The sequence below is a fragment of the Aulonocara stuartgranti genome (genome assembly GCF_965226115.1).
Source record: "Aulonocara stuartgranti genome assembly, chromosome: 11".
Lineage (NCBI taxonomy): Eukaryota > Metazoa > Chordata > Actinopteri > Cichliformes > Cichlidae > Aulonocara > Aulonocara stuartgranti.
In genome coordinates this window covers 6,735,645-6,758,346 of record NC_138947.1, presented here as the reverse complement: position 1 = coordinate 6,758,346, position 22,702 = coordinate 6,735,645, and the positions used below count along the sequence as shown (strand labels likewise).

The following is a 22,702-nucleotide window of genomic DNA, read 5'->3' as shown; positions in this document are numbered from 1 at the left end:
CAGGAAGCCGGTTTAGTGGAAAAACTGAGTAAGTATACCCTGAGTTAACAAAAACTCTGGGTTTTCGGTTTCACAAAGCGAGTTCAGCTGAAGCCTGAGTGAGTCACTATGACGACACACTCCGTGAAGCTAACCTGCCCCCTAGCAGGTTTACTACAACTAACCCTGACTGTCTCCGCCCCTTTGTCGGAAACCTGACAGTAGGAAGTGTCAGACATGGCGTGCCCCTTCCTTGAAGAGCCAGTAGATCGTGAAGCCCAAATTCTCCGCAGAGCTCTCCGCCGGGAGAGAGTGATTAGAGCGCGTTTGGACATTTTATCATTTCCTGATGATTTCCTGTGTGAACGTTACCGTTTTTCAGCACAATCTATAAGTTATTTGAATAACATCCTCAGGCCTAATATTGCTCATGTGACACATCGCGGACATCCTCTCAGTTCTGTACATATTATTTGTATTGCACTTCGGTTTTTTGCAAACGGGAGCTTTCTGTATAATATTGGTGACGCTGAGCACGTTTCCAAGGCTACCGTCTGTCGGGCAGTCAGGAATGTTACAGTTGCACTGAAACGTCTCCTGTACACGTTTGTGGTGTTCCCCGGTCATAGACCCACAAGATTTATCAAAGAGGGATGCCACAAAATTGCAGGTATCAGGATGAACAAAACTTAATTTATGATGTGGTGATACTTGAACTACTACTTAAATTTTACATTTATTTTCAGGGTTCCCAGGCGTGATTGGCTGTATAGATGGCACTCACATTCCAATCATTGCTCCTTCAGTAAATGAAGGAGACTATGTGAACAGGAAGTCTTTCCACAGCATTAATGTACAGGTACATAGTTCCCTGTAGCATTTCAAACTAACAGATTATTTCATTATAGTAATGGATGCTAATTTGTGTTCTCTGCACTGTGAAGATCATGATGCTGCCAACATTATCACAAATGTGGAAGCCAAGTGGCCAGGCTCTGTCCATGACTCACAAATATTCCGTGAATGTACACTGAGCACAAAATTTGGACATGGTGAGTTGAGAATACTTTAAAATATATAAAGACCAATTGCTTCAGGGACATTTGAACTGAAGTGTACCCTTCTGTCTTAGGAGAGTTCACTGGCTACTTGCTTGGTGATAGGGGGTATCCATGTTTACCCTATTTGCTTACCCCTTACCCTGACCCTGAACCGGGCCCACAGCAGCGATATAATCTGGCTAATTGCAGGACAAGAGCCAGAATTGAAATGACTATCGGAATGCTTAAGGCCCGGTTCCAGTGCCTGCAAAGACTCAGTCACCCCAGAAAGGGCATGTGACATTATTGTGGCATGTGTGATTCTTCACAACATTGCCACAATTAGAGGAGAACACTGTCCTTCTGAACCAAACAGCAGCAGTGATCCAAACCATGAACATCCTGACCCTCCCACGGACATACAAGATGGAAGCGCAGTCAGAGACACCATATGTCACAATCATTTCTTTTGACCCATCACCTCAACATGTTGAAAGAAGAATAAACTGATTTTTTGTTCAACTGGCTTTATTGGTCGCCTGTGTTTCCTGTACACAAAGTATTAAAAGATGTAAACCTCATAAAGTGTCTCTGTTGCTTCCTCCTCTGTAACAGCTGTCAATGTTTCTTCATTATTTTCCTGTAGTAAAGAAATAAACAACATTGCTGTTCTACTGTAACCTCATATAATCTGTGGAGTATTACTCACAACTGCATGTTGGTCTGGCTCAACAGGAGGCTGCACCAGATGCAGTACACCACCACCATCAACTGATAGAATATGAGGTTTATACAGGTCACTTATAACTTACAAGGGACCAAATGGCAATTAACAAACATATAGCACTCAGCTTACACTTCATTGTCATTATGCTCTCAAAGACAACCAAGACTGAGGGAAGGCAAAATCAGTAGGAAAATAACTTCACTACAAAATACTCCATTATGGTAAAGAGTTTATCAAATGAATGAGCAGCACTGCAAAGGTGACTGTGAAGAAAGGATGTATGCCCATCATGTATTATTTTGAATTCACCCCCTATGTAGGCACTTGTGTCTTGCGGGGTTATTGACTCAGAGGATGTCCCCGCAGAGATGCCTTCAGCCACAGGGCGCCCACTGTTTTGGCTGAGGGCCAACTGCTCAGCCTCTGTGAGTGGTGGTGGTGGAGGACCCCCACCTGTTTTTCGGGCCTCCGCTTTTTTTCTGTTGGCTATAACGGGTCACCTTTGAGCATACAGAGTAAGCAAATATGTACTTGTAATGTGCTCAGATAATTTCAATAAGTGCTTACAGAAAGAAAATTAATGTAGCCTCTAACTGCAATTGATTTACATCGGACAAACAGACCAAGCACTATGGCTCATAATACAATTACACCTTACCTGTTTGGACTATATTTTTATATTTCATTTTTACTTGCTGCCAGGAACGTTTGGGGCCTGTTGGGTTGCACCTGCGCTCACATCACGTCACAAAATAAAATGTATAAAATAACAAATAAAATAACATATGATAAAATAACGTGTTAAATGGGTGGAAATCCCTCGATCAATGTTTATATTAACACTCACGCATTGACTCTGTCGGCTATGTTTTGCCATGCATGCTCTCTTTCTTTTGCAGCTGTGGCTGTGTTACTTTTTTCCGCGGAATTTGCGTGTTATCGGCATATGCTGCCATCAGAATTTCGGCCTCAAGCGCTGTAAGATACATTGACCGCGCCTTCTTTCCCTCCGTCTCCATGGTGACTCGCTTAATCTGTGCTCCACTAATCAGGGCTTTATGTATCCTCGTCCGCGCGCTTCACTTGGGGTTAAAGCAACTCCGCGTTGACTGAACTAATTGTTATCAGCCTTTCTGAAACCGAATATTCCGAGTTGGACAGTTCGGGGTTACTCAACCCTGCGTATCGTTTTTCACTCTGAGTTTTCTAAACCGGCTTCCTGAAACAGGGCCCAGGTGTTGGCCAGAGGGGCTGTTCTGATATCAAAAGTTTTTAAGGTAGACTGTTTTCTTGGATTTGGTAAATGTTTAAATATGCAATTGTAACTCTCTGGTGCCACCTTAAAACCTGTAGTCTGTAATAGGACATGATGTCATTGGTAAACAGGAAGTAAGTCTGTGAATTAAGGAGAAGGCATGTGCAGCATGGTGGCCTTAGCCAGATAAATCCAGTAGCATCCACATACATCCTATGCCTTTGGTAGCATTGTGGGTATGTATAGACTTGTTTTATATTTTATGTGCATGTATAGACCACTTTCTTTCAAGTAAGTTCATTTTTCTGTAAGTTTAATGATAAAACCAATCTTATGCAGTTTAAGCTAGCAATCGCTTATGGAGCTAGTTAACCCTTTAAGACCTACCATAGAACCAAGTCCGCCAGAGCTTATATTATATTTTTACATGCTGTGGAGCCATTTTTGGGAGCATTTCAAGTTGCTATACATCAATACAACTATTATAGCCCAGATTTTAATAATATGTATTCATTAAGTGCATAGTAATTACATAAATTGCAAAAAAGTGCAATAAACTACAAAAAAATTGAAAATCGTTTTTGATTTTTTAACATATATTTGTAGTTAGAGAAATTTAAGAGTCTTATCCCTCAAAACTGTAAATACAAAAAAGTTGCACAAAATAGTTTCCCACCACAGGAAATTTATTTTGAGTGTCTTCATAGTTTTATTTTTGAATTTTTATACACTGCAGGAAAAACGAAAATAAATATTATACTGCAAATTTGCAAAAAAGCAGCATATGCATCAAAATAAACTATTTCCAGCAGTGCAATATGAGTCCTAAGCATCCCAGAAACGACACAGAAAGTCATAAAGTCAAAGATAACTTTTAAAAAGAGCAGTATAGGCCCTGAGGCCCTGATCGCAAAAAAGACTACATTTCCGCGAAAATGACGTCACTTCCGGTTTCGGGCAGGTAATGGCGGAAATGCAAAAGTTCGCGCTGACGTCTATTCCAACGTAGGAAGTGTTTTGAACAGCTGATCAGATCGGTAAAGCGTGTTTCTGGAATATTATGTTTTTGTTCCTGCAAGCGCTTTTTATGCAGTTTTTGCAAAGCTTTATGTGGAAGGAAACCGTGACCTAGGACAAGCTGATGGCATCAGATGTAAGTACAACTCCTCCGGTTTCATATGCAAAAAAAAATTTTTGCGCTAGCTTACGTGGTTGCAGTGCTACTGGGATTTAAAAATAGTTACGCATAACAGAGCGTTCCCGCTCCGATCGGCTCTAAAGGGTTAAAGGGGAATGACAAACGTATTGGATGCATTCATTATAGCAAGACTTGTTAAAATCATAATTTGATGTTTGTATTTGACTTAAAAAGGGAAGTAATTCATATGAACATTGCATGTTGACATATTAAAAAACTGGGTTAATATATTTTCATCGTTATATATGTACATGGTGAATAAGTACAGTGATTATGCCTTGTACTGTTTGTTACAGTTTCACCTTTCCCTGTGTCAATAAACCTGTGAACCGGGAATCGTGTCGTCAGAGTCTTGATGTGGGGAAGGAGTTTAGCTGACTGCCCAACCATAGCAGAGGCAGTACAGTGAAACCACACTTCCTAGCGGGCAAGATAACGTGGAAACGCCGACAGATGGTAGGGAGACCATCATCACAATCAACTAATGGACAATTAGCACATCTAAGCAGAGATTCGCTGAGAAATTGTTCAGTCCACGTCAGAAGAAACAACCATGTCAAAAACGCATTCGCACGCTCCTTCTGTGCACTCCTATGCATCATCAACTGGGTCTGCTGCAGCCAAGGCACGAGCACGTGCAGAAGCAGCAAAGGCTCGTCTTTCTTATGCTGAGGAGGAAATAAACCTAAAACTAGAAAAGGCTAAATTGGAAGCCTCAATGCAAATGCTAGAATATAAGAAAGAAACTGCTGCAGCCATTGCGGAGGCAGAAGTGCTAGAAGCTGCAGCTGATATCAATAGTGAAAGACGTAGTTGTGACCTTGTACTAGATTCTGACCCTCTAGAAACTATTCAACGAACACAACAGTATGTTGCGGACCAAGGCAAAGTATCAGAGACAGAGCATCAGCGGCATGAAAGTGTTACGCCAACAAAATCACAGCCGTTCCCCAGCTCACATGGAGTTCAGATCTGTAAGGAAGAAGATGTTCACGAGCCACGACAAGTAAGATTTGAACACAGTTCTGCTACTCCAACCCAGAATCTCAGATCTCAAAATGACTATAGTGGTGCATTTCCCTCAGCCTATCCCATATCTCCTAACGCCAACTATGGCAGCCCCAACCCAAATGATTTTGTGAGATATCTTGCACGCCGTGAACTTGTGTCTACAGGCTTACTTCAATTTAATGACAAGCCACAGAACTACAGAGCCTGGAAACGCTCATTTCTATCTGCAACCAGTGGCTTAGATTTGACTGCGAGTGAAGAGATGGATCTTCTTTTAAAGTGGCTTGGCAAGGAGTCAAAAGAACACGCAGAGCAGATCAGAGCAATTCATGTTAATCATCCAGGAGCTGGGCTGGATATGATATGGGAAAGACTTGATAGAACCTACGGCTCAACAGAGGCAATAGAGGATTCTCTCTTCAAGCGCATTAACACATTTCCAAAGGTAGGAAATCGAGACTATACTAAGTTAACAAAGTTGAGTGATCTTCTGATGGAACTTCTTTCGGCTAAGGATGAAGGAGACCTACCTGGACTTTCATTCCTCGACACAGCAAGAGGTGTCAACCCAATCGTGCAGAAGCTCCCCTTTCGTCTGCAAGAAAAGTGGGCTTCAGCTGGCGCATCGTACAAGCGGCGAGAGCATGTGCCGTATCCGCCCTTTACCTTTTTTGTAGAGTTTGTTAGCCAGGAGGCTAGCATTGCCAACGATCCAAGCTTCAACTTCATCACTCAGACAGACATCAGCCCCAGGACTGAAAAGTTAGCGTGGCAGCCAAACAAGCATAGAAGAATCTCAGTCTGTAAAACGGACGTATCCTCCAGAGCTAGTTCTGATTCTAGTAAGTTCTCATCAAAGCTTGATGATTGTGATAAAGTATGCCCCATCCATGGGAAACCACACCCATTACGCAAATGTCGTGCATTCAGAGAAAAACCGATTGATGAGCGCAAGATGTTCTTGAAGGAGCACAATTTGTGTTTCAAATGCTGTTCAGCATCATCGCACCTTGCTAGGGATTGCAAGGTCAAAGTGCAGTGTTCTGAGTGCAAAAGTGAAAGGCACAACACAGCTCTACATCCAGGGCCTGCACCTTGGATAGAAGTGAAGGACCCTGCTCCAGACCATGGCGGGGAGGAAGTTGAAACTTTGCCTCAATCGGACATCACAGCCAAATGCACAAAGGTTTGTGGGGGAGATCTGATGGACCGATCCTGTTCCAAAATATGCCTCGTGAAGGTATATCCAGCTGGGAACACAGAAAAAGCAGTGAAGCTGTATGCAATTTTGGATGAGCAAAGCAACAGGTCGTTAGTTCGCTCACAGTTTTTTGAAGTGTTTGGTGACAAAAGCCCATGTGCGCCATACATACTGAGAACATGTGCAGGAGTAAAAGAATCAGCAGGTAGGAGGGCAAGTGGCTATGAGGTGGAATCTCTTGATGGGACTGTCCGCATTCCATTACCCAGTCTCACAGAATGCAATGAAATTCCCAACAACAGGGATGAGATTCCAACCCCTGATGTCGCTATTCATCATGCACATTTAAAGTCACTGGCACACCTCATCCCAGATCTGGACCCAAATACCCAGATCATGCTTCTCCTAGGGCGGGACGTTATCAGACTACATAAAGTCCGCAAACAAGTGAATGGTTCACACAACCAGCCCTATGCTCAGAAGTTAGATCTGGGGTGGGTTGTTGTGGGCAACGTGTGTCTCGGCAGTGTCCATAGGCCATCAGCAGTCAGCTCCTTCTATACAAATACCACAGAGCTGCGAAGGCCATCTATCTTTAACCCATGCCCTAATGTGTTTTGTGTTAAAGAAAGGTACAGCGCCATCCAGGTTGCAGACCATCTTCCAACATGTCCTGAACAAGAGTCCATCTGCGATGTTGACCATCTTGGATGCAATGTGTTCAAGAGGACCAAAGAGGATAACCAAGTTGCTCCTTCAATTCAGGACGCTTCATTCATGAAAATAATGAAGGCTGGACTACAGAAAGACACAAATAACAGCTGGGTAGCCCCTTTACCCTTCAAGAGTCCACGTCAGCAGCTTCCTAACAACAGGCCTCAGGCACTGAAGCGTCTCAAGTCTCTCATTCACAACTTTGAGAGGAAGCCTGAAATGAGGGAACACTTCCTTAGCTTCATGGAACAGATGTTCAAAAATGGTCATGCAGAGTTGGCTCCTCCGTTGGGTGAGGAGGAAGAGCGATGGTATTTACCAACATTCGGTGTGTACCATCCCAAGAAACCAAAGAAGATCAGAATAGTTTTTGACTCCAGTGCTCGATTCAATGGTGTGTCACTCAACGATGTGCTGTTGACGGGGCCTGATCTGAACAACACACTGCTGGGTGTATTGATTCGCTTTAGAAAGGAAGCTGTTGCATTCTCAGCAGACATAGAACAAATGTTCTACTCTTTCTTGGTCAGAGAAGAGGACAGAAACTTCTTGAGGTTTCTATGGTTCCGTGATAATGACCTCTCCAAAGATATCGTGGACTACCGCGTGACAGTCCACGTGTTCGGGAATAGCCCCTCGCCTGCAGTGGCTATTTACGGCCTGCATCAATCCGTTCAAGTCAGTGAGTTCCATGGTGACCCTGATGTAAAGCATTTTGTGATGCGAGACTTTTATGTGGATGATGGACTGAAGTCTCTGCCTACAGTCGAAGCAGCTATCAACTTGTTAAAGAAGACACAGGATGTCCTCTCCAGGTCTAACCTGAGGCTGCATAAGATCGCAGCAAACAAGAAGGAGATCATGAGAGCCTTTCCTTCAAGAGACTATGCAAGTGACCTTAAGCAAGTGCACTGAAGCACCGCAGCAATTTCCTAATGTTGTAAACCTGCTCAACATTTGGCAATAAACCCCTTTCTGATTCTGATTCTGATTCTAAAGATCTTGACCTTGATGCAGACACAGTACCGATGCAGCGCAGTCTCGGGCTCAACTGGAACCTTCAAACAGATTGCTTTGTCTTCAGTGTCTCCCAGGAGACGAAACCTTATACTCGCCGGGGAGTCTTATCTATCATTAACAGTCTCTACGACCCTCTTGGGTTTGTAGCACCAGTTGTCATACAAGGCAAGGCCATTCTGCGAGAGCTCACTGCTGAGAATGGTGACTGGGATGCGCCATTACCTCGAGACAAGGAGGAAGCTTGGGCCTCGTGGAGAGCTTCACTGACAGAGTTGTCAAGTCTGACGATACCCAGACCCTACACTGAAACTTCACCATCGACAGCTGTCAACAGAGAATTGTGTGTTTTCTCTTCTCTGACGCTTCAACAAAAGCTATTGCTGCAGTAGCATATCTTAGAGTCACAGACACTGCTGGAAACCAGCATGTGGGGTTTGTCATGGGAAAGGCCAAGCTGGCTCCTCGTCCAGAGCACACAATCCCGAGATTAGAGCTCTGTGCAGCAGTACTGGCTGTTGAGTTGTCAGACCTGATCTCAGCAGAACTTGATCTTCAGCTTAATGCTGTGACTTATTACACAGATAGTAAGGTGGTTCTGGGCTACATTTGTAGTGAGACCAGGCGTTTTTATGTGTATGTAAGTAATCGGGTCCTGCGCATTCGAAGATCCTCCAGTCCACGCCAGTGGCACTACGTGGCCACAAACCAGAACCCTGCAGACCATGCAACGTGTTCTGTTGCTGCAGGCACTTTAAAAGACACCAACTGGCTTAGTGGACCCAGGTTTCTGTCCAAACCAGAGCAAGACATCCCTGACATCACCTTTGATCTTGTGGACCCAGGTTCAGATCCAGACATCCGACCGCTTGTGTCCACATTAAGCACTGCCACAGCATCCAAGCAACTTGGGTCCCAACGATTCACCAAGTTTTCTTCGTGGCAGTCACTGACTCGTGCAATCGCCCATCTGAAACATATTGCCAGTTGTTACAACATGATCACAACAAACAAACCTTGTAAGGGCTGGCATCTTTGTAAGACAGGATTTAGTGTTGAGGAATCCACCCAAGCCTCAGACATCATCATTCGAACAGTCCAAGAAGAGGTTTATGGCGAGGAGATCAAATGTATCATAATACACAAAGAGGTTCCCAGAAGTAGTCCTCTGAAAAGTCTCGATCCCTTTATTGATGCACATGGCCTACTAAGAGTCGGAGGTCGTCTTCACTATTTGAGTCTTGCTCAGAGTGAGAAGACTCCTGTGATTATTCCAGGGAATCATCATATTGCAACCCTGCTCATTAGACAGTACCACGAACAAGTTCACCATCAAGGGCGTCTCTTTACGGAAGGGGCCGTCCGTGCAGCTGGATTTTGGATAGTTGGTGGAAAGAGAAAAGTGAGCAGCATCATCTACCGATGTGTGACATGCAGAAGACTTAGAGCTCCAGTAAGCTGCCAAAAAATGGCCAGCCTTCCGGCAGATCGTCTCTCAACAGACCCTCCCTTCACAAATGTTGGCCTTGATGTGTTTGGTCCTTGGAGTGTTTCTGCACGCCGGACTAGAGGAGGCCTCTCACACAGCAAAAGGTGGGCCGTGATTTTTACATGTATGAGCGTAAGAGCCGTACATATTGAAGTCATAGAATCCCTCGACACATCCAGCTTTATCAACGCATTAAGGCGGTTTCTAGCAGTTAGAGGGCCGGTCAAAAGTATTCGATCAGACAGAGGCACTAACTTTGTGGGTGCTTGTTAGTCCTTGAAGATACCTTCTAACATCGACCACAGTGGTGTCAAGTCTTATCTGTCAGCCCAAGGATGCTCTTGGACATTCAACCCTCCACATGCCTCCCACTTTGGTGGAACGTGGGAAAGGATGATTGGTCTGGCTAGAAGGATTCTTGACTCCATGTTCCTCCAGCTCAAGGGGAAGCTGACCCATGAAGTGTTGGTAACTTTCATGGCAGAAGTAGCAGGCATCATTAATGCCCGGCCTCTTGTTCCTGTAACAACTGACCCCGACAACTCATTCATTCTTACGCCAGCTGCTCTTCTAACACAGAAGGTAAACTGTGTTCCTGCTCCTCCAGGAGAGTTTGGAGCCGCTGACCTCTACAAGCATCAGTGGAGACAAGTCCAGCACCTGTCCAACACCTTCTGGGACAGGTGGCGCAAGCAGTTCCTTCCAACATTGCAATCACGTAGGAAGTGGCAGTCATCTAACCCAAACATTAAGCCAGGGGATGTTGTTCTCCTCAAGGACAGTCAGGTACAAAGAAATAAGTGGCCACTTGGTCTGGTAACACAGACCTTCCAAAGCAAAGATGGTAAAGTTCGCCAGGTCGAGGTCAAGGTCATCAAGCCAGGAGGAGAAACATTGTTTGTGAGACCCATTACAGAAATAGTACTTCTTCTGGCTTCAGATGTCTAGGTGTTGAACTGTCATTGACAAAGTGTGGTGGCGTTAATCACGCCAGGCGGGGAGTGTTCTGATATCAAAAGTTTTTAAGGTAGACTGTTTTCTTGGATTTGGTAAATGTTTAAATATGCAATTGTAACTCTCTGGTGCCACCTTAAAACCTGTAGTCTGTAATAGGACATGATGTCATTGGTAAACAGGAAGTAAGTCTGTGAATTAAGGAGAAGGCATGTGCAGCATGGTGGCCTTAGCCAGATAAATCCAGTGGCATCCACATACATCCTATGCCTTTGGTAGCATTGTGGGTATGTATAGACTTGTTTTATATTTTATGTGCATGTATAGACCACTTTCTTTCAAGTAAGTTCATTTTTCTGTAAGTTTAATGATAAAACCAATCTTATGCAGTTTAAGCTAGCAATCGCTTATGGAGCTAGTTAAAGGGGAATGACAAACGTATTGGATGCATTCATTATAGCAAGACTTGTTAAAATCATAATTTGATGTTTGTATTTGACTTAAAAAGGGAAGTAATTCATATGAACATTGCATGTTGACATATTAAAAAACTGGGTTAATATATTTTCATCGTTATATATGTACATGGTGAATAAGTACAGTGATTATGCCTTGTACTGTTTGTTACAGTTTCACCTTTCCCTGTGTCAATAAACCTGTGAACCGGGAATCGTGTCGTCAGAGTCTTGATGTGGGGAAGGAGTTTAGCTGACTGCCCAACCATAGCAGAGGCAGTACAGGGGCCGATGGCGCTTCTGTCAGTCTGCCCCAGGGCAGCTGTTGCTTCCACCAGCGCTATATAAATGCAGTCCATTATTATTATAGGAACATATATTTATAATTAATGAGGCCTACAGGCTGATGTCAGTATTCTCACTTTTATTTCACAACTTTTAACCTGCAGAATGTATATTTCCCCAGCCATGTACAATAAGCATACCCAAACCCTTTGATCTATGATCTATGAATTGTAGAGCAATGAAAAACACTGCAGTATTAGTCCCTATTAATTTTATGACATTAAATAGACGTTTTAAAGAAAATTCAATTCTCTTTAACGAAAAACGTTTATTTAGTATTGCACACATGTTGTTTGTTTTATATAAATGCTGTATAAATAAATCGATGTCATTCATCAGTTACAATGTTATTTGTCTGTGTGGTTCCCTGTTTTTTCTCCTTTTCCCTCATTACATGGCAGATGGGAAGAGTGAACAAATGTGATTTGCTCCCTCTGAGCCAAGAATGTTCCAGTGACTCATCCTAAGTTAATACTCTATAGTTCAGTGCTCTCCATGGGGACAGATAGAGATCCTACTACACAAACACTGGCATGAATTTGTAATTGTGGGCACATGTAAACACCCCTTAAATTCATACATGTACAGAGGCTCCAACATTTCATGGCTATGCTGTATTTCTGTATTTTCGCGGCGTGTAGTGGATTGCCGTGCCCTGCAGTCACTACTGTCTGAGCCACAGGAAGATGTGGATGATGGGCACAAAAACCACAAATTTCTTAGATTTGTGTCATCTGATACATGAAGAATCTTTTTGTTTGTTTTACTGGTGCTTTAAACCTATAAACTTTGTTCACCCACAAATATTTTTCCACTGAAAAGATTTGCAAATTACACAAGCATAGTTTGTCACAGCTGAACATCTGAAAGATGCTTTTAGCAAACACTGGTGCAAATACCATGACAACAGAGACAAAGATACAACCATGAAACAATGTGTCAGTGGTTATACAGTCTGTGTCCTACTATATTATTATCACTATCACTAATATTATCAGTATTTTAAAAATACATTTGCATAAGACATTTTAAAATGGCTAGTATTTGAAGCTTGATATTCCTAACTTATTTTTATATGTTTTCTACATTATGCTTAAATCTTCTGGATATATTTTCACCAAAGATCATCAAAAGATCATTGCTCACATATATAAATATGGTAAATAGACTGATTCTTACATAGTGCTGTTCTACTCTCTGAGTACTCAAATCACTTTTTATACAGCGTGCCTTATTCACCCATTCACACAAGCACTTTCTCCTGTTCTAAAAATAAAATCCATCCATCTTCAAAGAACTGATCAAGCATTTGTTAAGAAAGATAAAATAACCAGCGAGGAAGACAAAATTGTGGCATGTTTACATTTAAATTTGCCACATTGGTTTGATGAAAAGTATCATATGTAAATATCAGATTGTATTAAGATTTTATCTCATATAAATGGTTGGAAGATCTTCAGCTGGAGTCATTTGCTGAACATTAAATCTGAAGAAATATTGCACTACAAGGTAGAGATTTTTTAGATTGAAAACTTAATGGATCTATTTGGACATCTTTAATTTCGTTATGCTTCTAAGTATTGGGAAGTCTAATTGTTATAACAGAGGAGTTACATCTTCTCCAACATGTTCAAAACTGAAATTAGTTGTGCATTTTAGTCTCCCTTCCATAACTTCCTGTACACACGGACACACTTCCTCAAAATGACTGCTGCCTAGTGTTTACACATGAATGTTGCTCTACCTCGTAAAGCTCTTTGGCTTCTGCCTGGGGATGGATACATGGCAAATAAGCCCCAGCTGTCTGTGACCTAGCCAGCATCAATCTGACCAACTCCTCTGGGAAGAAAGACCAAGGGTCAGCCTGTGTAGATGCTCACGACTTATATAATGGTCCCTTTATGATTCTGTCTATCTTCCACATCCAGGCTGTTATTTATAGCACAAAGGAAGAGTGAAGTAGAACTGATATGGGCTTTGGACATTTGTTTGAGAAAGAGGTTTGAGTCATAGAACCTAAAATTGCTTTCATTGCAGTATTGTGTAGAACAAAGGGTGTTTATAGTACTACTTTCTTCATCATTCAGTTAAATTTGGCTTTATAAAAACAAAAAAAATTAATGACTAAATGAATTAAACGTAACCAAAGAGATTTTTTTCCACCCCAGACCAGCTCCGATCCTGTCACTCAGGACAAGACGAAACTAACAGAAAGCTGAGTGTACTGTGTGTGTTTTTGTCTGTGTTTCACTCTATTTTTGGAGACAGAAGGGTGTCATTGAGGCAGAGAGGCTAATTCAACCTGCCTCCATTGTGTCTGCCCCACATGTATATAATGATCTCATAATGATGCAGGTCTGTTGCTCCTGGAGCTTAGTGACATCTGAGGGCTATCTTTTGTGTCATCAGGATCCAGAATGTTCTAAAAAAAATTTCACAAATAATTCATTTTTTATAAAGAACTGAATTTGACTCGAGCTAAATTGGTGCCACTCTTTAAAATATTTAGGCTCTAAAAATAAAGTGGCTGTGCTGAAAAATCTATATTTGGCATAATGCCAGTAGGCTACAGCTCTACTTGAATTATTTATATTATAAATATTTATTTTTTTACTGTTGCTAAAACAATATTATGCACATCTAAACATTTACTGGAATAACAGTTGCAGTCTGTCACGTCCCTCCACTTTCTTGATGATACAAATATAATTCTGACAAGTCTGCACACATTCAACAAACCTGCCTACTTCCCTGCCTGGTCTATATAATCTAAACATTATTAATCCAGTAGGTCTTATTTAAAGCACATATACATTCATACAGTGTATTAAATACAATATTTTTTCTCTCTCACACACAAGACCTTCAGTCTGTGTTACATATTTATTTATTTAAAAAAATATATTTTAGTTTGAACTACTTTGTAAAATATTTTACTTGGTTAGCCCAACTGGTAATGTTAGGGTAAACGAAACCACCTTTGTAGAGCAGGCCTCACTTGTATTTGTGTGTATTTGTGTTTGGATTCATTAATATTTTGCAGAATCAGTATGACTGGTTTGAGAACAGGCCTTTGTTCATAGATTTTTTTTCTTTTTAATGTTCTGTTTTGGTTCGGTCTGACACGTCCCACTCCCTATAGTCTAATTTGAAACTACACTAAAAATTCTTTGATGAACCTGCCAAGCACCGCAGCAAACTTAGTAATCAGCTAGCTGGTAAAGACAGCGGAACGTTTAGCATCTAAATGGCCAGACATTTCACTGAGGAGTTGTTGGATACCAAGCCGGAGGCAGTAAGTACTGACATTTAAAAGCTTGTGTTTGCCTGATATGCAAAGAGGAAGCAGACGCAGCAATTTGGCCAACATGTTCATCATTACAGCTTTACAAGCTGATAAGAGCAGTGTCTCCTTACAGCTTGCTGCTTAAAGTTTGCTTTGTGTAAATAAACTTTAATAGTGACACTTATGTAATTATGTTTTTCCTATAATAGATTTCTTTGTTTTAGAATGAACTTAATTATACTCAAATTATACAGTAAAATCGGCCAGATCCTGGCTGCACATCACTCTGAGAAGCAGATGTCTTGTAGTTAGTCATTGCTAGTCACATGTGAAGGACATGTCAATATTTCAACTGGCTCTGCCACTCTGACACAAATGTAAACGCCCACATGACCTACCCAGATAGCCTGGAGGCGCCACTGCCACACTGCCAATATCTGGGTCATTGTTCAGCAACCTTTTATGAAACTCAATTCATGCTGAGGCTTGTGGGTTGGATTAAATGCTGCTTCCAGTAGGTGGGAGGTTACATAAAAGGTTTCAATGTACAGGTTATCTAAAGGTGGGCTGGTAACTGAATAGGATATATTAGGTTTGTTCCAAGAAGTGAAATGCTTATTACTCTCAAGTCTTTTTCTCTGCACAACACTGAGTGAAAAGCAGAACTGCTGGGCAAGAACTGTTGCTGAGTCACCTTCATGTCTACTGCAGAAGTGTTTTGTTGTGAACATAGCACAAAACAATTCTGCTGCACACTTAAACACCTGTGTTTATGCGTTTGGCACTTATCTTTTAATCCAGGCCCCAAAATCAAAGTTGGAAGACACCCTTCATCATCTGAAATATCATAAAAAGGAGCAACGTCAAATCTTTATAACTACCACAATTTAAGCTATAGTGAAAAGCCAGCTGTCAGTTGAGCTCAGACTACAAAAGCACTTAGTGTGGCTGAAAGGGTTAAATGTGACTCATTCTTACGATAGACATTTCCTGCATCAAACCAACACTGAAACTTGATTTCGGTTAAATTTGTGCCAATTTGTGTCATTCTGTGCCACTGGGGAGATTTCTTACATTTCATATGTTAGTGGTGTGGCTTTAACCCTCTGACTTCATTACTATTGATTGCTTCAACTGAGGCCAAATTGAGCTAATTTGTATGTGAGCACTCAGCATGCATCTCTTTGAATAGGAGTATCAGCTCAAATGTCTAAAATGTCAATGACTGTGTTTTGAATATTAATGAAGGATGAACACCCATCACCTATGGAAGCTGTCCCTCTTTTTTAAATACAGCCACAAAAGGAAGCATTATTTTAATCTTAGAAATATGACTGTTTGAAAGCCAAAGCAGTTTATTCCCAGTGAGGCGAAACCTTTATTTTTCTCAGGATAGTTTATCGCTCTCAGGAAAATTCTCCTGTGTGCTGTTATAAGTTGGTATGCCATCCTGTGATGCATCCAGTACACTATGTAGAAAAGTGGTAAAAAAATAGCTCACCAAATAGTTCCTAAGTGGCCAGGCAGGCAGGACTGATTAACCATGCAAGATTTCTGTGAATCTTCAAGATAGAAACTGCACCAGTGCTAATGGCACATCCACACATGTGCAATAATACTAAGTGCAATAATCTTTTCTGGCATCGTTGTATTTTTACTCAGTTGTATATAGCATTTGTATTCTATTTTTATCTTATTGTATATTTTATTCTATTTTATTCTACTGTATATAGTATTTTATTTTATTCTATTCTGTACAGTTGTGTACTGTATTTATTCTTATTGTATTCTAATTTTTGCTTCATAACTTTTGCACTGTCCACTTCCTGCTGTGACAAAACAAATTTCCCACGTGTGGGACTAATAAAGGTTATCTTATCTTATCTTAAAACATCTACAGCTCCTCAAATGGCCACTTGACACTCCAAAAGCAAGTCAGACTCCCATGTTAAAGCATCTAGCTTGAGTAAAAATGAAGTTAAAATTTTTGTACAACTAGAAACAAAAGTATGTGGAGCCAATAGCCATTGGCTGTCAAGGCTTGAGTTACTGAACTGGACCTTCTAACTGTGTGGTGGCGTGTTGGTGACTTTTGGAGAATTTCTTATATAACTGTTTCTGGATTGCATCACTTTAAAAAAAAAAAAGGTGATGTAATCCAGAAATCGAGAATTCGTGAATTTAAGGTAAAAATTTGCATTGCACTTTTTTAAGCTTTATTACCGCTTGGCAAGTAGTAAGTGAGTATTTGCAGACATGTCAGTTTTTTTCAATGCAAACTACAGGCAACTGTGACAGTCTGCTCGTGACCAAAGCAAATACAAGGAGGTTTTTGATACAGCAACGTCTTTGCAGACAATTTCAGCAACCCGCAGGAAATACTTGGCAATCGGTCAGGGATTACAGATTTTTCCCTAGCAACTAGTGATTATATCACATCCTGTTTGGCAGACAACTCTTGGGTTATTTGTTTATGACATCACATGAGAAACTTTTATAGGACCATCAGTCTTTTTGTAAGTGCTTTCACCACCAGTTAAGCCTTCAGATAGATTGCTTTTTCTGAATACATTTTCAGACACAGACGTTGTTTACTGTTTATAGCCAGAAACCAGAAGCCGATGTCATGGTGGTTACGACTTTTATACATATATGCAGCTTATACTGGTAACCCACCTATCTACCTTCTTTTAATGTTTAGCAGGGAGAGGTTCTTGCAGTCTGTGATTTCTTTGTTTCATCGATGCTCAGTAACAAATTGAGCTTTTACACCATCCTGGTTTAATCTCTGTAGGCTTTCTAATTCATGTTTAAAGTTAGTCCCAGTGCTATTGTGACATATTCAGTTTTAATGATTGTTTTGTGTTCAGGCTGTGTGGGGAGAAGTGGGCTGCATTTGTACGTAGATGTTCCAGTAAATCTGACTGTGGTGGTGGTAAGACAGGAAATCCTTGATTCACACAAATAGGAAGTTATTGAAACCTATCAGCTAATGCAGAGCTTTAGTCAATACAAAGCATCCTCACATACTATGCCCTCTTCTGTTTAAGATAGGTCAGTGTGACATGGAGAGCCATGGTGATGGCATTCTCTCTGGATCTATAAGCTTTGTAGGCTTACGCTACACAGGGGTAGAGGAAGGGTGGATATGTTCTTTAATGCCAAGCACTTTGACATGATGGGTTTCTGAGCCACTAGTCAGTTAGACATCTGATGCTCATAATATACCTCATCTCATGTTGTTTTTGGTATTGTTGTTAATATTGTTGCTGTGCTTATTGTTGCATATCAACATAACCTATACTGTTTTTTTCTATACATATATTAAAATTACACTGTGGTTGAAGCATCTCGTAACTGTTTTGTGTGTCTATAGCTTCAAATTAATAACTACAAATGGATTTATAACCACCAGTGTTAGGTCCATATATTTATAGATCAGCTACATTTAACAAGCTATTCTAAAAATCACAAATATTCTCATTATTGACTATACTCTTTTGATGGGTACTGAAAACGAGCTTTCATATCTGTTTGATGTTATGTTTGTGTGTCCTCTGTGCAAAAATGGGAGAAGAGAATGGAAAAAATTGCTCACAAAAAGCGTGCCCTCCTCCTCCACCACCTCCTCCACCTCCTGTGCATCATCTCTGTCATTTTCTATTTCCACTCTATTTGTCACCCTTTTTCGTCTTTCATTCTCAACTTGTGCTTCACCCTTCACCCTCTCTCACATCTCTGTCTTCATCTTTCTAGTTTTCCCACCTTTTTTCAGCCCTCTGGAGAGAACATCCTACAGGTTGCTGCACTTACTGCCTGCCGTTTGGAATGCTAATGTGGTCGGCTGATGTGTGACACAGTGACCAGAGTGAAGATAGCTTGAAAGGAGGAGAGAATTGGGGAGTAGTAGGGAGGGAAATGAGAAAGCCAGAGTGAAAGCGAGAGAGCATAGGACCTCCGGGTTTTCAGGGGAGGGAGGGGAAGGTGAATAACAGAGCAGTAGAGGGGAGGGATGGAGGGATGTGACGTGAGCGAGCGGGAGTATGGAAACTGATCATTGCAGGCAGAGCAGCGCTGGATGATTTTACTCTCCCTCATCCTCTCTCTCTCTCGCTCTCTCTCTCTCACCACCCCACATCCCCTGTGATGCTGCTCTGACCAGACTCTGCCTCAGAGAAAAACAAACACTAACCCATCCACATACTCATACACTGACAGGAAGCAGAGAGGGCTGCTGCTGCTCCTTCCTTCCTCTTTTTCTTACACAGATACACACCCTTCCACTCCATCTAATTGCACAACACCCACCTTGCCTTGCAGCTAAGAGAAGATCAAGAGGAGGGCACGGCAGGAATGTGAGTGAGGAGCTGCATCTGAAAACGCCTGCCCAAAAGGACTCCTCCCTCATCTGTCTTGGTGATTAACTCCAGATCTGCAGCAGGTGAGCGAGGCATGTTGAATTCTCATCTGATTCCCTGTGTTGCATGTCGCAGTGGCCACTACCTACTGATTCTCTGTGTCAAAGCATTAGTGGTGTCTGAGCTAAGATCTTCTCCAAGTCGTGTGTAACACATGGTTCTACATGTTATCTCCTCACTGCACTACTAACTGATAATGAAGCTTATCTGATAACATTTGCAGAGCTGGGTTTTGTTCAGAGGATGCCAGCTGAGTGTTTTTGTGGGGATGCACTGCAGTCAGGCAACGCCGAAAAGGAGGATGATTACAGTGCAGTGCGAAGCAGGAACGTACTGCACACACCAGTACTATATTTGAGATTGTATCTCTGTGCTGGAATTAGACTCAGTGGAGATCTGATATAAACAACAAGATTTCCCATCAGCTCCTTTTCTTTTTTTTGCTGCCTGTGCAAAACATTAAGAAAGACAGTGCAGAGCGTTTCTAGTTTAAGCTCCAGAGGCAGATCAAAGTTTATGTGAGGGAGGCTGATTCCCACGCACGCAGTGTGTTAAGGCAGCAGCACCGGTGGCTTCATATTGTGTTGCTTTATCTTGGCTATATAGTGCATATAATAATAAAGACACTCAATTAAGTATATAGGCTTGATTTAGCCTATCACCTCTTCAGAGTAACTGTGGCACAAGCTTTCTGAACATTCATTCACATGCGTATTTACACACACACACACACACACACACACACACACACACACACACACACACACACACACGATCTTAGATATGATTTCAAACTAAAGTACACAAATTCATACCTCATACCAAGCACATTATTGTATATTAAATATACACAAGCGTACAAACACACACACACAGTTATTCTCCACATGAATGAACACTTGTTGATCCAGATTTTCAGTTCCCAGTTATTGGGTCAAATGCTTCACAGGCAATGTGAAACACACGCGCACATACACACACCCACACAGATGCCTGAGTGACACCTACAGAAACATCCAACTGCATCCACATTCGTTCCACAAAAATAAAAGGGAAAGCAAGGTCATGTGGATCTGAACAGCAGAGCTGTGATTTTGGCTGAATTGGTACTACTTCAGAGATGTGTTTGCATTGCGTGGCAATTCAGTATTTACTTTAATTAAAGGGCAAAAATCAGCGAGGCATGTTATCCATTCTCTGATACGATATCTAATCCTTAATACTCTCCTGTCAAACCTGAAATTAATGTTTGAACACCTTTGTTTTACATGTGATTGATGTTCTGTGTTTTGCCTTTGCTAAGTGGAGCACAATGCTTTACATCAGCCACAGAGTCTGACACGTTTTGTTTGACATCATGCTTTAAAAGCTGTTATAATGCAGACAAAAGTACTGGTGAAGCACAAACATTGACGCTACTTAATTTACCTCCAGTGAAACCCTGGATGTTGGACTCTGCTCAAAAATGGAAGTACCTGCCTACAAAAACCCATTTAGCCTGAACTTGATCACGTTGTCTTCATAGCAACCGCTCAGGATGATGTTTTGAAGCAGCACCAAGGCGGATCTCTAATCTTTTAATGTCCAAATTAGGATTTTTTTTAAATACAAGGATCCCTCCACTTGTTGCAGACATTTCGTGATGTAACCATTTAAGCAAAACAGATGAGCTGACTTTAGATTCAGGGCTTATTTTCTTTCCTGCAGCGCTGCACATACAATCACACCCATGGTCGAATTATGTATTTTTATAACTGGCTTTATTTTTTGTAATCTCTTTATTGAAATGCATATTCCAAGTACAAGGACCAAAACCACCAAAGCAACGATAGGCAGGAATATACTGCAATATTTGAGTTGTGACATTATGTATAACACAAATATTACACTTCCTGGGTTGATAGTTTTTAATTTTCATAAATTGAATTGTGAATACATGGGACTAGATATCACTTGTTTGTTTTTTAGTGTTGGGACTTGTTTCTATGTATAAAAAGATCAAATTTTTTAATGATAGTGTATTTTGTACCACCATGTCTTAAACTTTAAATTATTCATCCTGCTCTGGCTAACAAACATGAATCTCAATGCTTGAAACACCAAGATCTAGCAGAGGAAGAGGGACATTTTAGTTGAGATGGCAGCTGCAGAAGGAGGAACAGGCAGGAAGAAAAAATGTGCTCTGATTATCAGAGGAAAAATAATGTATCTATTTCTTTATTGCTTTAAAATGTGCCAGCAAATGTTTGCTTTCTCCAGCTAATTGGAGAATATATGTAATCCTGTTGTGTCTTATTCAGCAACAAAGCTGTTGCGTCTTACCAGCTTTGCTTTTTGTACTGACATTATGTAAAGAAAAGATGTCTGTGGGGGTGAATCGGGCTGATTTTGATGTCTTGTTGTGTTCCAGTGTGAGACTCCCTGCTGTGTGTTGCTGCACGGGGAATGCACGGTGGATATAGAGACGTGGCCTGAACACAATGAGCAGCCAGGACAAATGGGTCACACTGACCCCAGCTGAATTCGCCTTGCTACAGGAATACACTCAGTGTGAGTAGAGGAGGTACTCTCAGTTTGCATCTGACTGTGTTAAGGAAGCTGTGCTTTTTCTTCAGGGACAATAAGAGGTGACATTACACAGTCTGGTTGATATCTGTGTCCTTAAACTGCAGCCTAAAATGTATATTGTATACAAAAGTTGGACTTGCAACTGGTGTCTTCTAGTCTTACTGACCATTCAAAGTACTTTCACAGCGCAAACCACTTTATCTGCCTTACATAAGTGTCCAATTTAGAGTCACCAATCAATCTAACATGCATGTATTTAGAATACCAGGAACAGGGAGAAGTCAAAACTGCACACAGGATTGACCACAGCACAGGAATACAGCTTCAAGGTCTGAAAAGACAAACCAGTGCCTTAAACCTGGAATCTTTCTAATGGCCAGCAGGAAGATGACTCCTCTAGTTCCAAAAAAGAAGCTTGGTCATATGGAAGTCTATAGGACAATGACTGTTTGTCATCCTCGATGCCTCAGTAATTCTGAGCTCAGTCATTAGTTGCATGTGTTAATAAATACAACATGAATTTTGTAAATCCCAGTTAGAGCCAAAAAGGAAGAAAAACATGCAGAGCCCCTCTGTTTGTCAGTCAGATCAACCTTTTACTCATTACATCCAATTTCAACAGCAAAAATGCTCAGCCTTAATGTGTCACGACATGACAGTCTATGACCAGACTTCAGAACCATGGTAACCTCAGAAAATTTGCTTAGATTCTTCTGAAAGGATGAATTTTGTTTCATTATTTTTTTTTCTTTTCATAATCACAGTCAGGTAGCTTGAGAGTCAATTATTACAAAGTATTTGTGATGATTTAACCTAACAGTAGGAGACTGGAACTTCAGTCTCTTGATCAAATGTTGGTAGCTTGATATCTACTGTGTACTTTTTCCATGTTTTGTAGTAGAAATACACCAATATGCTTTCTTGGGAATGCTTAAAGCCAGATTCATTGTCTGGTTTGTGTCTGGTTTATTTAGTTCTTTGTCTAACCAGAGAGGGTTATGAGAATTAAACTAAGGGATAGGCAAAGGAGATGGACTTATGTGCA

At 41.2% G+C, this 22,702-nt stretch overlaps 2 protein-coding genes across 8 annotated transcripts in view; both read left to right on the top strand.

Annotated features, from left to right (window-relative positions):
* The first annotated feature begins 2,986 nt into the window (after window positions 1-2,986).
* Window positions 2,987-8,489, top strand: LOC309717536 (uncharacterized protein). 2 transcript variants are annotated; one of them, XM_082552189.1, is made up of 2 exons: window positions 2,987-3,023; window positions 3,133-8,489. In XM_082552189.1, the coding sequence occupies exon 2, from the start codon at window positions 4,753-4,755 to the stop codon at window positions 8,038-8,040; it is 3,288 nt and encodes a 1,095-aa protein (XP_082408315.1). In that variant the 5' UTR covers window positions 2,987-3,023; window positions 3,133-4,752; the 3' UTR covers window positions 8,041-8,489. The 2 variants fall into 2 exon arrangements, with proteins under 2 accessions (XP_082408315.1, XP_082408316.1); XM_082552190.1 differs by lacking the exon at window positions 2,987-3,023 and having other exon boundaries at window positions 3,200-3,237; window positions 4,496-8,489.
* Window positions 8,490-10,790: 2,301 nt separating this feature from the next.
* The window catches only part of dgkb (diacylglycerol kinase, beta), a 93,560-nt gene continuing 81,648 nt past the window's right edge, over window positions 10,791-22,702 (top strand). For 2 of the 6 annotated variants that reach the window (XM_082552196.1, XM_082552191.1), the window contains exons 1-2: window positions 18,716-19,112; window positions 21,500-21,639. In XM_082552196.1, coding sequence (XP_082408322.1) covers window positions 21,570-21,639 — 70 coding nt within the window. In that variant the 5' untranslated portion in view covers window positions 18,716-19,112; window positions 21,500-21,569. Of the gene's footprint in view, window positions 10,873-16,842; window positions 16,858-18,715; window positions 19,122-21,499; window positions 21,640-22,702 lie in introns of those variants that run through there. The other 4 variants (XM_082552192.1, XM_082552193.1, XM_082552195.1 and 1 more) reach the window with 4 other exon arrangements.